The sequence below is a fragment of the Podarcis raffonei genome, chromosome Z (assembly GCF_027172205.1).
Source record: "Podarcis raffonei isolate rPodRaf1 chromosome Z, rPodRaf1.pri, whole genome shotgun sequence".
In the NCBI taxonomy this organism is placed as follows: Eukaryota; Metazoa; Chordata; class Lepidosauria; order Squamata; family Lacertidae; genus Podarcis; species Podarcis raffonei.
In genome coordinates, this window is record NC_070621.1 from 346,957 (window position 1) to 359,456 (window position 12,500).

Here is a 12,500-nt window from a genome sequence, read left to right on the forward strand (position 1 = left end):
GAAATTGGGGGGAGAGGAGTAGGGGGAAGGGGAGGAAAGAGGAGGGGAGGGGGAGTGGGGGGGAGAGAGGAGGGAGGAGGGAGGAGGGGGGGAGGAGGGAGAGTGACGGGGAAAGGGGGGAGGGAGGGGAGGGAAAAGGGAGGGGGAGGAGGGAGGAGGGGGAGATTGACGGGGAAATAGGGGAGGGGGAAATGGGGGGGAGAGGGAGTAGGGGGAAGGGGAGGGAAAGAGGAGGGGAGGGGAACGTGGGAAATAGTAGGGGAGGGGGAGTGGGGGGGAGAGAGGAGGGAGGAGGGAGGAGGGGTGAGGAGGGAGAGTGACGGGGAAAGGGGGGAGGGAGGGGAGGGAAAAGGAGGGGGAGGAGGGAGGAGGGGAGGGGGGAAGAGGGAGGAGGGGGGAAGGGAGGGGAGGGGGAAGGGGGTGGGGGAAAAGGAGGGGAGATTGACGGGAAATAGGGGAGGGGGAAATTGGGGGGAGAGGGAGTAGGGGGAAGGGGAGGGAAAGAGGAGGGGAGGGGAACGTGGGAAATAGTAGGGGAGGGGGAGTGGGGGGGGAGAGAGGAGGGGAGGAGGGAGGAGGGGGAGGAGGGAGAGTGACGGGGAAAGGGGGGAGGGAGGGGAGGGAAAAGGGAGGGGGAGGAGGGAGGAGGGGAGGGGGGAAGAGGGAGGAGGGGGGAAGGGAGGGGAGGGGGAAGGGGGTGGGGGAAAAGGAGGGGGAGATTGACGGGGAAATAGGGGAGGGGGAAATTGGGGGGGAGAGGGAGTAGGGGGAAGGGGAGGGAAAGAGGAGGGGAGGGGGAGTGGGGGGGGAGAGAGAGAGGGGAGGAGGGAGGAGGGGGGAGGAGGGAGAGTGACGGGGAAAGGGGGGAGGGAGGGGAGGGAAAAGGGAGGGGAGGAGGGAGGAGGGGGGGAAGGGAGGGAGGGGGGAAGGGGGTGGGGGAAAAGGAGGGGAGATTGACGGGGAAATAGGGGAGGGGAAATGGGGGGGAGAGGGAGTAGGGGAAGGGGAGGGAAAGAGGAGGGGAGGGGAACGTGGGAATAGTAGGGGAGGGGAGTGGGGGGTGAGAGAGGAGGGAGGAGGGAGGAGGGGGAGGAGGGAGAGTGACGGGAAAGGGGGGAGGGAAGGGGAGGGAAAAGGGAGGGGGAGGAGGGAGGAGGGGAGGGGAAGAGGGAGGAGGGGGGAGAGGGGAGGGGGAGGGGGGGAAAGGGGGGGAGATTGACGGGGAAATAGGGGAGGGGGAAATTGGGGGGGAGAGGGAGTAGGGGGAAGGGGAGGGAAAGAGGAGGGGAGGGGAACGTGGGGAAATAGTAGGGCGAGGGGGAGTGAGGGGGGGAGAGAGGAGGGGAGGCGGGAGGAGGGGGGGAGGAGGGAGAGTGCCGGGGAAAGGGGGGAGGGCGGGGAGGGACCAGGGCGGGGAGAGGGAGGAGGGAGGGGGAAGGAGGGAAGGGCTGGGAGGAGGGAGGGTTGGCTGGTTGGGCCTTTTTTATTGTCCCTTCTGTGTGTGCGCGAAGTCCTTTCCCACTTTTCTTTTTCCCATTTTTTCTCTTTCGACTTGGCCTTCTGTCCCTCGCTGGTCTTGGCATTTTTTCTCTCTTCTTTCTTCTTCGGGGCTTCGAGCCTGGCCCATTTGCGGTCTTGCGTGCCCCTGCTTGCGGCTGTCTTCTTGCTTCTTTTCTTCGTTGCTCTATCCTTTCCCATTTTTGCTTTCTTTTCTTGCCCCTTCTTTTCTTGTTCCCATTTTTTCTTTTTCTTCGTTCTGCCCTTTCTTTCCCTCTTCTTTCTTTTCCGATCTTCTTTCGTTTGTCCTCTTCTCGATCGGCCGCGTGGCGGGTCGCGGGAGGGCCCCAGCGGTGCGGCAATGCCCGGAACCCAATTTCTTCCCTTGTTCTTCTTCTTTGGGTAGTTCCCCAGGTGGTTGTTGTCGGCGGCTAACCCCCCGAGCTGCACTGGTGTCATTCCTTGCCAGCTACCATCCTCGGCAGCCCAACCTTGCGCATTGCCGACCGTCCACCCAAATTCCCAATAGTAGCTGCCCCAGTGCGATTTCCGCCCGTCTGCAGGCAGCCCATTTCCCAGCACTAGCTTCCCCCGTGAGCTTCCCGCCTGCCACTGCACCCAAATTCCCAATAGTAGCTTCACCATTGCAATTTCCGCCCGTCTCCTGGCCATTTCCCAGCGCTAGCTTCACCAGTGGGATTTCCGCCCGTCTCCTGGCCATTTCCCAGCGCTAGCTTCACCAGTGGGATTTCCGCCCGTCTCCTGGCCGTTTCTCAGCGCTAGCTTCACCAGTGGGATTTCCGCCCGTCTCCTGGCCATTTCCCAGCACTGGCTTCACCAGTGGGATTTCCGCCCGTCTCCTGGCCATTTCCCAGCACTGGCTTCACCAGTGGGATTTCCGCCCGTCTCCTGGCCATTTCCCAGCGCTAGCTTCACCAGTGGGATTTCCGCCCGTCTCCTGGCCATTTCCCAGCGCTAGCTTCACCAGTGGGATTTCCGCCCGTCTCCTGCCCATTTCCCAGCGCTAGCTTCACCAGTGGGATTTCCGCCCGTCTCCTGGCCATTTCCCAGCGCTAGCTTCTCCAGTGGGATTTCCGCCCGTCTCCTGGCCATTTCCCAACACTAGCATCACCAGTGGGATTTCCGCCCGTCTCCCGGCCATTTCCCAGCGCTAGCTTCTACAGTGGGATTTCCGCCCGTCTCCTGGCCATTTCCCAGCGCTAGCTTCACCAGTGGGATTTCCGCCTGCAACTCCACCCAAACCCCACCGGTGGGATTTCTACCTGGCTTTCCCCCACCGAGCTGCACCAGTGTTATTCCTGCCTGCTTCCTTCCTCGGGAAATGGCCAGGAGACAGGCGGAAATCCCACTGGTGAAGCCCGTCTCCTGGCAATTTCACAGCACTAGCTTCACCAGTTGGATTTCTCCCTGGCAAAGCCATATTTGGCTTTTCCCACCAAGCTGCACCGGTGGGATACCTGCCCGTCTGCTGGCAACCCATTTCCCAGCACTAGCTTCACCAGGGGGATTTCCGCCCGTCTCCTGGCCATTTCCCAGCGCTAGCTTCACCAGTGGGATTTCCGCCTGGAAAGCCATCCAAACTCCACCAGTGGGATTTCTACCTGGCTTTTCAGCACCAAGCTGCACCGGTGTTATTCCTGCCTGGCAAAGCCCTGCTTTGGCTTTTCCTCCAAGCTGCACCGGTGGGATACCTGCCCGTCTGCTGCCAACCCATTTCCCAGCGCTAGCTTCACCAGTGGTATTTCCGCTCGCAACTCCACCCAAACCCCACCGGTGGGATTTCTACCTGGCTTTCACAACCGAGCTGCACCAGTGTTATTCCTGCCTGCTTCCTTCCTCGGCTGGCAACCTTGAGAATTGCAGACCGTCCACCCAAATTCCCAATAGTAGCTGCACCAGTGTGATTTCCGCCCGTCTGCTGGCAGCCCATTTCCCAGAGCTAGCTTCACCTCTGAGATTCCCGCCTGCCACTGGCCCCAAATTCCCAATAGTAGCTGCACCATTGAGATTTCTGCCTGTCTCCTGGCAATTTCCCAGCGCTAGCTTCGCCAGTGGGATTTCCGCCCGGTATCCCCTGCATCCAAACTCCACCGGTGGGATTTCTACCTGGCTTTTCCCCACCGAGCTGCACCAGTGCGATTTCCGCCTGCCTGCTGGCAACCCATTTCCCAACGCTAGGTTCACCGGTGGGATTTCTGCCTGTCTGCTGGCCACATATTTCCAATACTAGCTTCACCAGTGGGATTTCCGCCCGTCTGTTGGCAACCCTGGCAACACATTTCCCAGCGCTAGCTTCACCAGTGGTATTTCCGCCCGCAACTCCACCCAAACCCCACCGGTGGGATTTCTACCTGGCCTTTCCCCACCGAGCTTCACCAGTGTGATTCCTGCCTGCCTCCTTCCTCTGCTGGCCACCTTGAGAACTGCAGGCCGGTTCCCCCCATCGCTAGCTTCACCGGTGGGATTTCCGCCCGCAACTCCACCGGTGAGATTTCTACCTGTCTTCCCCCCACCGAGTTGCACCAGTGGGATTCCTGCCCGCTTCCTCCTCGATCGCAAGGCTGGCAGGCAGGAATTCACCAGGTAGAGCGCAAGGCTTTAGGGAGAAATTCCCCCCAATAGCTTCACCAGCCCAATTCCTGCCTGCCGGCAGGCCGATGTCACACAGGTCAAGCTTCCCAATGTGATTCTAGGGGAGGAATCGCATTGAGAGGGCGGAGTCAAGATCAGGCAGGAATTCACCAGGGTTGCACCAGTGGGATTCCTGCCCGCTTCCTCCTCAATAGCAAGGCTGGCAGGCAGGAATTCACCAGGTAGAGCGCAAGGCTTTAGGGAGAAATTCCCCCCAATAGCTTCACCAGTTCAATTCCTGCCCATCTGCTGGCCATTTCCCAATACTAGCTTCGCCGGTGGGATTTCCGCCCGCAACTCCACCCAAACTCCACCGGTGGGATTTCTACCTGGCTTTCCCCCACCAATCTTCACCGGTGTTATTCCTGCCTCCTTCCTTCCTGGAATCTCCAATACTAGCTGCACCAATGCTACTTCCGCCCGTCTGCTGGCAGCCCGTTTCCCAGCGTAGCTTCACCAGTGGGATTTCCGCCCGCAACTCCAACCAAACTCCACCGGTGGGATTCCTGCCTGGCAAAGCCCTGCTTTGGCTTTTCTCACCAAGCTGCACCGGTGGGATACCTGCCCGTCTGCTGGCAACCCATTTCCCAGCCCTACCTTCACCGGTGGGATTTCCGCTCGCAACTCCACCAAAACTCCACCGGTGGGATTCCTGCCTGGCAAAGCACTGCATTGGTTTTTCCCACCAAGCTGCACTAGTGTTATTCCTGCCTGCTTCCTCCCAGAGGAAGCTTCACCTTTCCCAGCGCTAGCTTCACCTGTGGGATTTCCGCCCGCAACCCCACCCAAACTCCACCGGTGGGATTTCTACCTGGCTTTTCCCACCAAGCTGCACCGGTGGGATTCCTGCCTGCCAAAGCTCTTCTTTGGCAAGTTTGGGAACTGACTAAGGTTGACAGCAATGCTAGCTTCACCGTTGGGATTTCCGCCCGTCTCCTGTCAACTTCACGGCGCTAGCTTCACTGGTTGGGTTTCTGCCTGCAACTCCACCCAAATTCCCAATACTAGCTGCACCATTGTGATTTCCGCCTGTCTGCTGGCCTCCCTGGCACCCCATTTCCCAGCACTAGCTTCACCTGTGGGATTTCCGCCCGGAACGCCACCCAAACTCCACCGGTGGGATTTCTACCTGGCTTTCCCAACCATCAATAGATCAGGCAGGAATTCACCAGGTAGATCAGGCAGGAATTCAACAAGTAGAGCAGGCAGGATTTTGCTGGCCCCTTTGGGAACTGCAGGCAGCCCCCCCAATTTCCAATACTAGCTGCACCAGTGAGATTTCTGCCCGTCTGCTGGCAATTTCCCAGCGCTAGCTTGACCGGTGGGATTTCCGCCCAGACCTCCATTCAAACTCCGCCGGTGGGATTTCTACCTGGCTTTTCCCAGCAAGCTGCACCAGTGCGATTCCTGCCTGGCAAATCCCTGCTTTGGCTTTCCCCCCAAGCTGCACCGGTTCCTGCCTGGCAAGCTTGGGAACTGCAGGCCGTCCCCCAATTTCCCAGCAGTAGCTTCACCGGTGTGATTTCCGCCCACGTCCGAACTCCACCAAGGGGATTTCTACCTGGCTTTTCCCACGAAGCTGCACCGGTGCGATTCCTGCCTGCCAAAGCACTCCTTTGTCCTGCTTGGGAACCTGACTAAGGTTGCCGGCAATCCTGGCTGCACCATTGTGATTTCCGCCTGTCTGCTGGCCGCCCTGGCACCCCATTTCCCAGCACCAGCTTCACCGGTGGGATTCCCGCCCACAACTCCAACCAAACTCCACCAAGGGGATTTCTACCTGGCTTTTCCCACCAAGCTGCACCGGTGCGATTCCTGCCTGGCAAAGCACTCCTTTGGCTATTTGGGAACCTTGCCGGCAATACTAGCTGCACCGTTGGGATTTCTGCCTGTCTGCTGGCAAGCTTGGGAACTGCAGGCCATTTCCCCCCATCATTCCCAATACTAGCTGCACCGGTGCGACTTCCGCCCGTCTCCTGGCAACCCATTTCCCAGTGCTAGCTTCGCCGGTGAGATTTCCGCCTACAAACCCACCCAAATTTCCAATGCTAGCTTCACCGGTGGGATTTCCGCCCGGAGCTCCACCGGTGAGATTTCTACCTGTCTTCCCCCCCACCGAGTTGCACCAGTGGGATTCCTGCCCGCTTCCTCCTCGATCGCAAGGCTGGCGGGCAGGAATTCACCAGGTAGAGCGCGAGGCTTTAGGGAGAAATCCCAAATAGCTTCACCAGTTGAATTCCTGCCTGCCGGCAGGCCGATGTCACACAGGTCAAGCTTCCCAAGGGGATTCTAGGGGAGGAATCCAGATCAGGCAGGAATTCAACAGGTAGATCAGACAGGAATTTATCAATAGATCAGGCAGGAATTCACCAGGTAGATCAGGCAGGAATTCACCAGGTAGAGCAGGCAGGAATTCATCAGTAGATCAGGCTGCTATTCACCAGGTAGATCAGGCAGCGATTCACCAGGTAGAGCAGATTCATCAGTAGATCAGGCAGCAATTCATCAGATAAAGCTGATTCATTAATAGACCAGGCAGCAATTCATCAGGTAGAGCAGATTCATCAGTAGATCAGGCAGAAATTCATCAGGTAGCGCAGATTCATCAGTAGATCAGGCAGAAATTCATCAGGTAGATCAGGCAGTGTTTCTTCAATAGATCAGGGAGGAATTCAACAGGTAGATCAGGTAGGAATTCAACAGGTATACCAGATTCATCAGTAGATCAGGCAGGAATTCATCAGGTAGAGCAGAATCATCTGTAGATCAGGCAGGAATTCAACAGGCAGATCAGGTAGGAATTCAACAGGTATACCAGATTCATCAATAGATCAGGCAGGAATTCAACAGGTAGAGCAGATTCATCAGTAGATCAGGCAGGAATTCACCAGGTAGATCAGGCAGGAATTCAACAGGTAGAGCAGAATCATCAGTATATCAGGCAGGAATTCAACAGGCAGACCAGGTAGGAATTCAACAGGTATACAAGATTCATCAATAGATCAGGCAGGAATTCAACAGGTTTACCAGATTCATTAATAGATCAGGCAGGAATTCACCAGGTAGATCAGGCAGCGATTCATCAGTAGATCAGGCAGAAATTCATTAGGTAGAGCAGATTAATCAGCAGATCAGGCTGAAATTCACCAGGTAGCTCAGGCAAGAATTCATCAGTAGATCAGGCTGCTATTCACCAGGTAGATCAGGCAGCAATTCATCAGGTAGAGCAGATTCATCAGTAGATCAGGCAGGAATTCACCAGGTAACCAGATTCATCAATAGATCAGGCAGGAATTCATCAGGTAGAGCAGATTCATCAATAGATCAGGCAGCAATTCACCAGGTAGATCAGGCAGCAATGCACCAGGTAGAGCGCAAAGATCAAGCAGTGATTCCCCAACAGATCAGGCCGCAATCCACCAGGTAGAGCGCAAGGGTCAGGCAGCGATTCCTCAACAGATCAGGCTGCAATCCACCAGGTAGAGCGCGAAGCTTTTCCTCCCCTTAATATCTAAATTTCCCATTAATTCAGGCAGAAATCCACCAGGTAGAGCGCAACAGTTTCCCCCACTGATATCTAAATTTCCCATTAATTCAGGCAGAAATCTCAAAGGTAAAGCCAATTTTTCAGGCCAGCCTCACCAGTTGAATGAGATCAGGCCGCAATCCACCAGGTAGAGCGCGGATCTTCTCCTCCCCTTACTACCTAAATCCCCGTTAATTCAGGCAGAAATCTCACAGGTAAAGCCCATTTTCCAGGCCAGCTTCACCTGTTGAACTTCTGACTACCGGCTGCAATTCACCAACAGATCAGGCCGCAATCCACCAGGTAGAGCGCGAATCTTTTCCTCCCCTTAATACTTAATCCCCATTAATTCAGGCAGAAATCCCACAGGTAAAGCCCATTTTTCAGACTCCCCTTCATACCTAAATCCCATTAATTCAGGCCACAATCCACCAGGTAGAGCGCAAATCTTTCCCTCCATTGAATATCTAAATTTCCCATTAATTCAGGCAGAAATCTCACAGGTAAAGCCAATTTTTAAGACTAGCTTTACAGGTTGAACTCCAGGCCGATGTCACACAGGTGAAGCTTCCCTCCCAAATCGAAATCCCCATTAATTCAGGCTGCAATTCACCAGGTAGAGCGCGATCGTTTTCCTCCCCTTAATACCTAAATTCCCATTAATTCAGGCAGAAATCTCACAGGTAAAGCCAGTTTTTCAGGGTCCCCTTCATATCTAAATTCCCCTTAATTCAGGCAGAAATCACACAGGTAAAGCCAATTTTCACCCTAGTTTTACCGGTTGAAATTCAGGCCGATGTCACACAGGTGAAGTTTCACAATGAGATCTAAATTGCCATTAATTCAGGCAGAAATCCCACAGGAAAAGCCAATTTTCCAGGCCGGTTTCAGGCCACAATCCACCAGGTAGAGCGCAAAGCTTTCCCTCCATTTAATACATAAAATCCCATTAATTCAGGCAGAAATCTCACCGGTTAAGCCGATTTTCAGGCAGAAATCCCACCGGAAAAGCCAATTTTTCAGACTCCCCTTTAATATCTAAATTCCCATTAATTCAGGCAGAAATCTCACCGGAAAAGCCCATTTTCAGGCAGAAATCTCACTGGTAAAGCCAATTTTCATCCAGAAATCCAACAGGTAAGGCGCATTTTTCAGACTAGTTTTAAAGGTTGAATTTCAGGCCGATGTCACACAGGTGAAGCGTCACAATGGTAGCCCAGGGGAGTTGAAGGGGAGGCAAGACCAGCACCCAAAGGTGCCCCCCAGGGCAAGATGGCGTCGGTCGGGAAGGAGAGGTTCTTGCCACAGGAACCCTATTATATCCCGGGGTGAGTTTATATTATTATTATTATTATTATTATTATTATTATTATTATTATTATTATTATTATTATTATTATATTCTGGGGTGAGTTTACATTATTATTATTATTATTATTATTATTATTATTATTATTATTATTATTATATTCTGGGGTGAGTTTACATTATTATTATTATTATTATTATTATTATTATTATTATTATTATTATTATTATATTCTGGGGTGAGTTTACATTATTATTATTATTATTATTATTATTATTATTATTATTATATTCTGGGGTGAGTTTACATTATTATTATTATTATTATTATTATTATTATTATTATTATTATTATTATATCCCGGGGTGAGTTTATATTATTATTATTATTATTATTATTATTATTATTATTATTATTATTATATTCTGGGGTGAGTTTACATTATTATTATTATTATTATTATTATTATTATTATTATTATTATTATATCCCGGGGTGAGTTTATATTATTATTATTATTATTATTATTATTATTATTATTATTATTATTATTATATTCTGGGGTGAGTTTACATTATTATTATTATTATTATTATTATTATTATTATTATTATTATATTCTGGGGTGAGTTTACATTATTATTATTATTATTATTATTATTATTATTATTATTATTATTATATCCCGGGGTGAGTTTATATTATTATTATTATTATTATTATTATTATTATTATTATTATTATTATATCCCGGGGTGAGTTTATATTATTATTATTATTATTATTATTATTATTATTATTATTATTATTATTATTATTATTATTATTATATTCTGGGGTGAGTTTACATTATTATTATTATTATTATTATTATTATTATTATTATTATTATTATATCCCAGGGTGAGGGAGAAATATATATATATATAATTTTATATATCTATATTTCTATATATATTTCAGATCTACTTCTTTCTTTCCAGATCTCCCCATTTCTTTCCAGATCTCCCCATTTCCCTGCATATCGTGATCTACCTCTTTCTTTGTAGATCCCCATTTCGTTGCAGATCTATTTCTTTCCAGATCTCCCCATTTCTTTCTAGATCTCCCCATTTCTTTCCGGATCCTCCGTCTCCCAGGCAGCATATAAATCACATTTCCCATCATTCCATATGCTCCCCATTCGCTTCCTCCCACCGGGTTGGTCCGGATGATCCCAGGGATCTATTTCCTTGCAGATCTACCTATTTCCTTGCAGATCTACCTATTTCTTTGCGGATCGCGATCTATTTCCTTGTTGATCTACTTCTTTCTTTCCAGATCTCCTCATTTCTTTCCAGATCTACCTATTTCTTTGCGGATCGCGATCTATTTCTTTGTAGATCTACCTATTTCTTTGCAGATCCACCTATTTCTTTGCTGATTGCGATCTACCTATTTCCTTGCAGATCTACTTCTTTCTTTCCAGATCTCCTCATTTCTTTCCAGATCTACCTATTTATTTGCGGATCGCCGTCTATTTCCTTGCAGATCCACCTATTTCTTTGCGGATCGCGATCTATTTCCTTGTAGATCTACCTATTTCCTTGCAGATCACGATCTATTTCCTTAGAGATCTACCTCTTTCTTTGCAGATCCACCTATTTCTTTGCGGATCGTGATCTACCTATTTCCTTGCAGATCTACTTCTTTCTTTCCAGATCTCCTTTCTTTCCAGATCTACCTATTTCTTTGCGGATCGCCGTCTATTTCCTTGCAGATCTACCTATTTCCTTGCGGATCGCGATCTATTTCCTTGTAGATCTACCTATTTCTTTGCAGATCCACCTATTTCTTTGCTGATCGTGATCTACCTATTTCCTTGCAGATCTTTCTTTCCAGATCTCCTCATTTCTTTCCAGATCTACCTATTTTTTTGCGGATCGCAATCTATTTCTTTGTAGATCTACCTATTTCTTTGCAGATCTACTTCTTTCTTTCCAGATCTCCCTATTAATTGCAGATCTCCCTATTTCTTTGCCGATCCACCTATTGCCTTGCAGATCTACTTATTTCCTTGCAGATCTACTTCTTTCTTTCCAGATCTACCTATTTCCTTGCGGATCACCATCTATTTCCTTGCAGATCTACTTATTTCCTTGCAGATCTACTTATTTCCTTGCAGATCTACTTATTTCTTTGCAGATCTCCCTATTAATTCCACATCTCCCTATTTCTTTGGAGAGATCTGCTTCTTTCTTTGCAGATCTCTTTCTTTCCATATGGCAATCTACCTATTTCCTTGCAGATCAACCTACTGATTTGCAGATCTATTTCCATCCAGATCTCCCTATTTCCTTGCAGATCCACCTGTTTCTTTGCAGATCCACCTATTTATCTGCGGATCACAATCCACCTATCTCTTTGCATATCGTGATCTATATTTCCTTGCAGATCTCTTTCTATTCAGATCTCCCTCTTCCTTTCCAGATCTCCCTCTTTCTTTGTGGATCTTGATCTTCCTATTTCTTTCCAGATCTCTTTCTTTCCAGATCTCCCTCTTTCTTTGCAGATCTCCTTCTTTCTTTCCAGATTTCCCCATTTCTTTCCAGATCTCTTTCTATTCAGATCTCCCTCTTTCTTTCCAGATCTCCCTCTTTCTTTGTGGATCTTGATCTTCCTATTTCTTTCCAGATCTCCTTCTTTCTTTCCAGATTTCCCCATTTCTGTCCAGATCTCTTTCTATTCAGATCTCCCTCTTTCTTACCAGATCTCCCTCTTTCTTTGTGGATCTTGATCTTCCTATTTCTTTCCAGATCTCTTTCTTTCTAGATCTACCTATTTCTTTGCAGATCTCCTTCTTTCTTTGCAGATCTCCTTTCTTTCCAGATTTCCCCATTTCTTTCCAGATCTCTTTCTATTCAGATCTCCCTCTTTCTTTGTGGATCTTGATCTTCCTATTTCTTTCCAGATCTCTTTCTTTCTTTCCAGATCTCCTTCTTTCTTTCCAGATTTCCCCATTTCTTTCCAGATCTCTTTCTATTCAGATCTCCCTCTTTCTTTGTGGATCTTGATCTTCCTATTTCTTTCCAGATCTCTTTCTTTCCAGATCTACCTATTTCTTTGCAGATCTCCTTCTTTCTTTCCAGATCTCCCTCTTTCTTTGTGGATCTTGATCTTCCTATTTCTTTCCAGATCTCTTTCTTTCCAGATCTACCTATTTCTTTGCAGATCTCCTTCTTTCTTTCCAGATCTCCTTCTTTCTTTCCAGATTTCCCCATTTCTTTCCAGATCTCTTTCTATTCAGATCTCCCTCTTTCTTTCCAGATCTCCCTCTTTCTTTGTGGATCTTGATCTTCCTATTTCTTTCCAGATCTCTTTCTTTCCAGATCTACCTATTTCATAGTGGATCTTGATCTTCCTATTTCTTTGCAGATCTCCTTCTTTCTTTCCAGATCTCCTTCTTTCTTTCCAGATTTCCCCATTTCTTTCCAGATCTCTTTCTATTCAGATCTCCCTCTTTCTTTGTGGATCTTG

At 49.1% G+C, this 12,500-nt stretch overlaps 1 protein-coding gene across 1 annotated transcript in view; it reads left to right on the forward strand.

Annotated features, from left to right (window-relative positions):
- Nucleotides 1–7,507: 7,507 nt before the first annotated feature.
- FAM166A (family with sequence similarity 166 member A) overlaps nt 7,508–12,500 on the forward strand; it is a 27,809-nt gene continuing 22,816 nt past the window's right edge. Inside the window, exons 1-3 of the mRNA XM_053374827.1 lie at nt 7,508–7,572; nt 8,734–8,812; nt 8,891–9,003. Of these exons, the coding sequence (XP_053230802.1) occupies nt 7,508–7,572; nt 8,734–8,812; nt 8,891–9,003 (257 nt within the window). The remainder of the gene's footprint in view (nt 7,573–8,733; nt 8,813–8,890; nt 9,004–12,500) is intronic.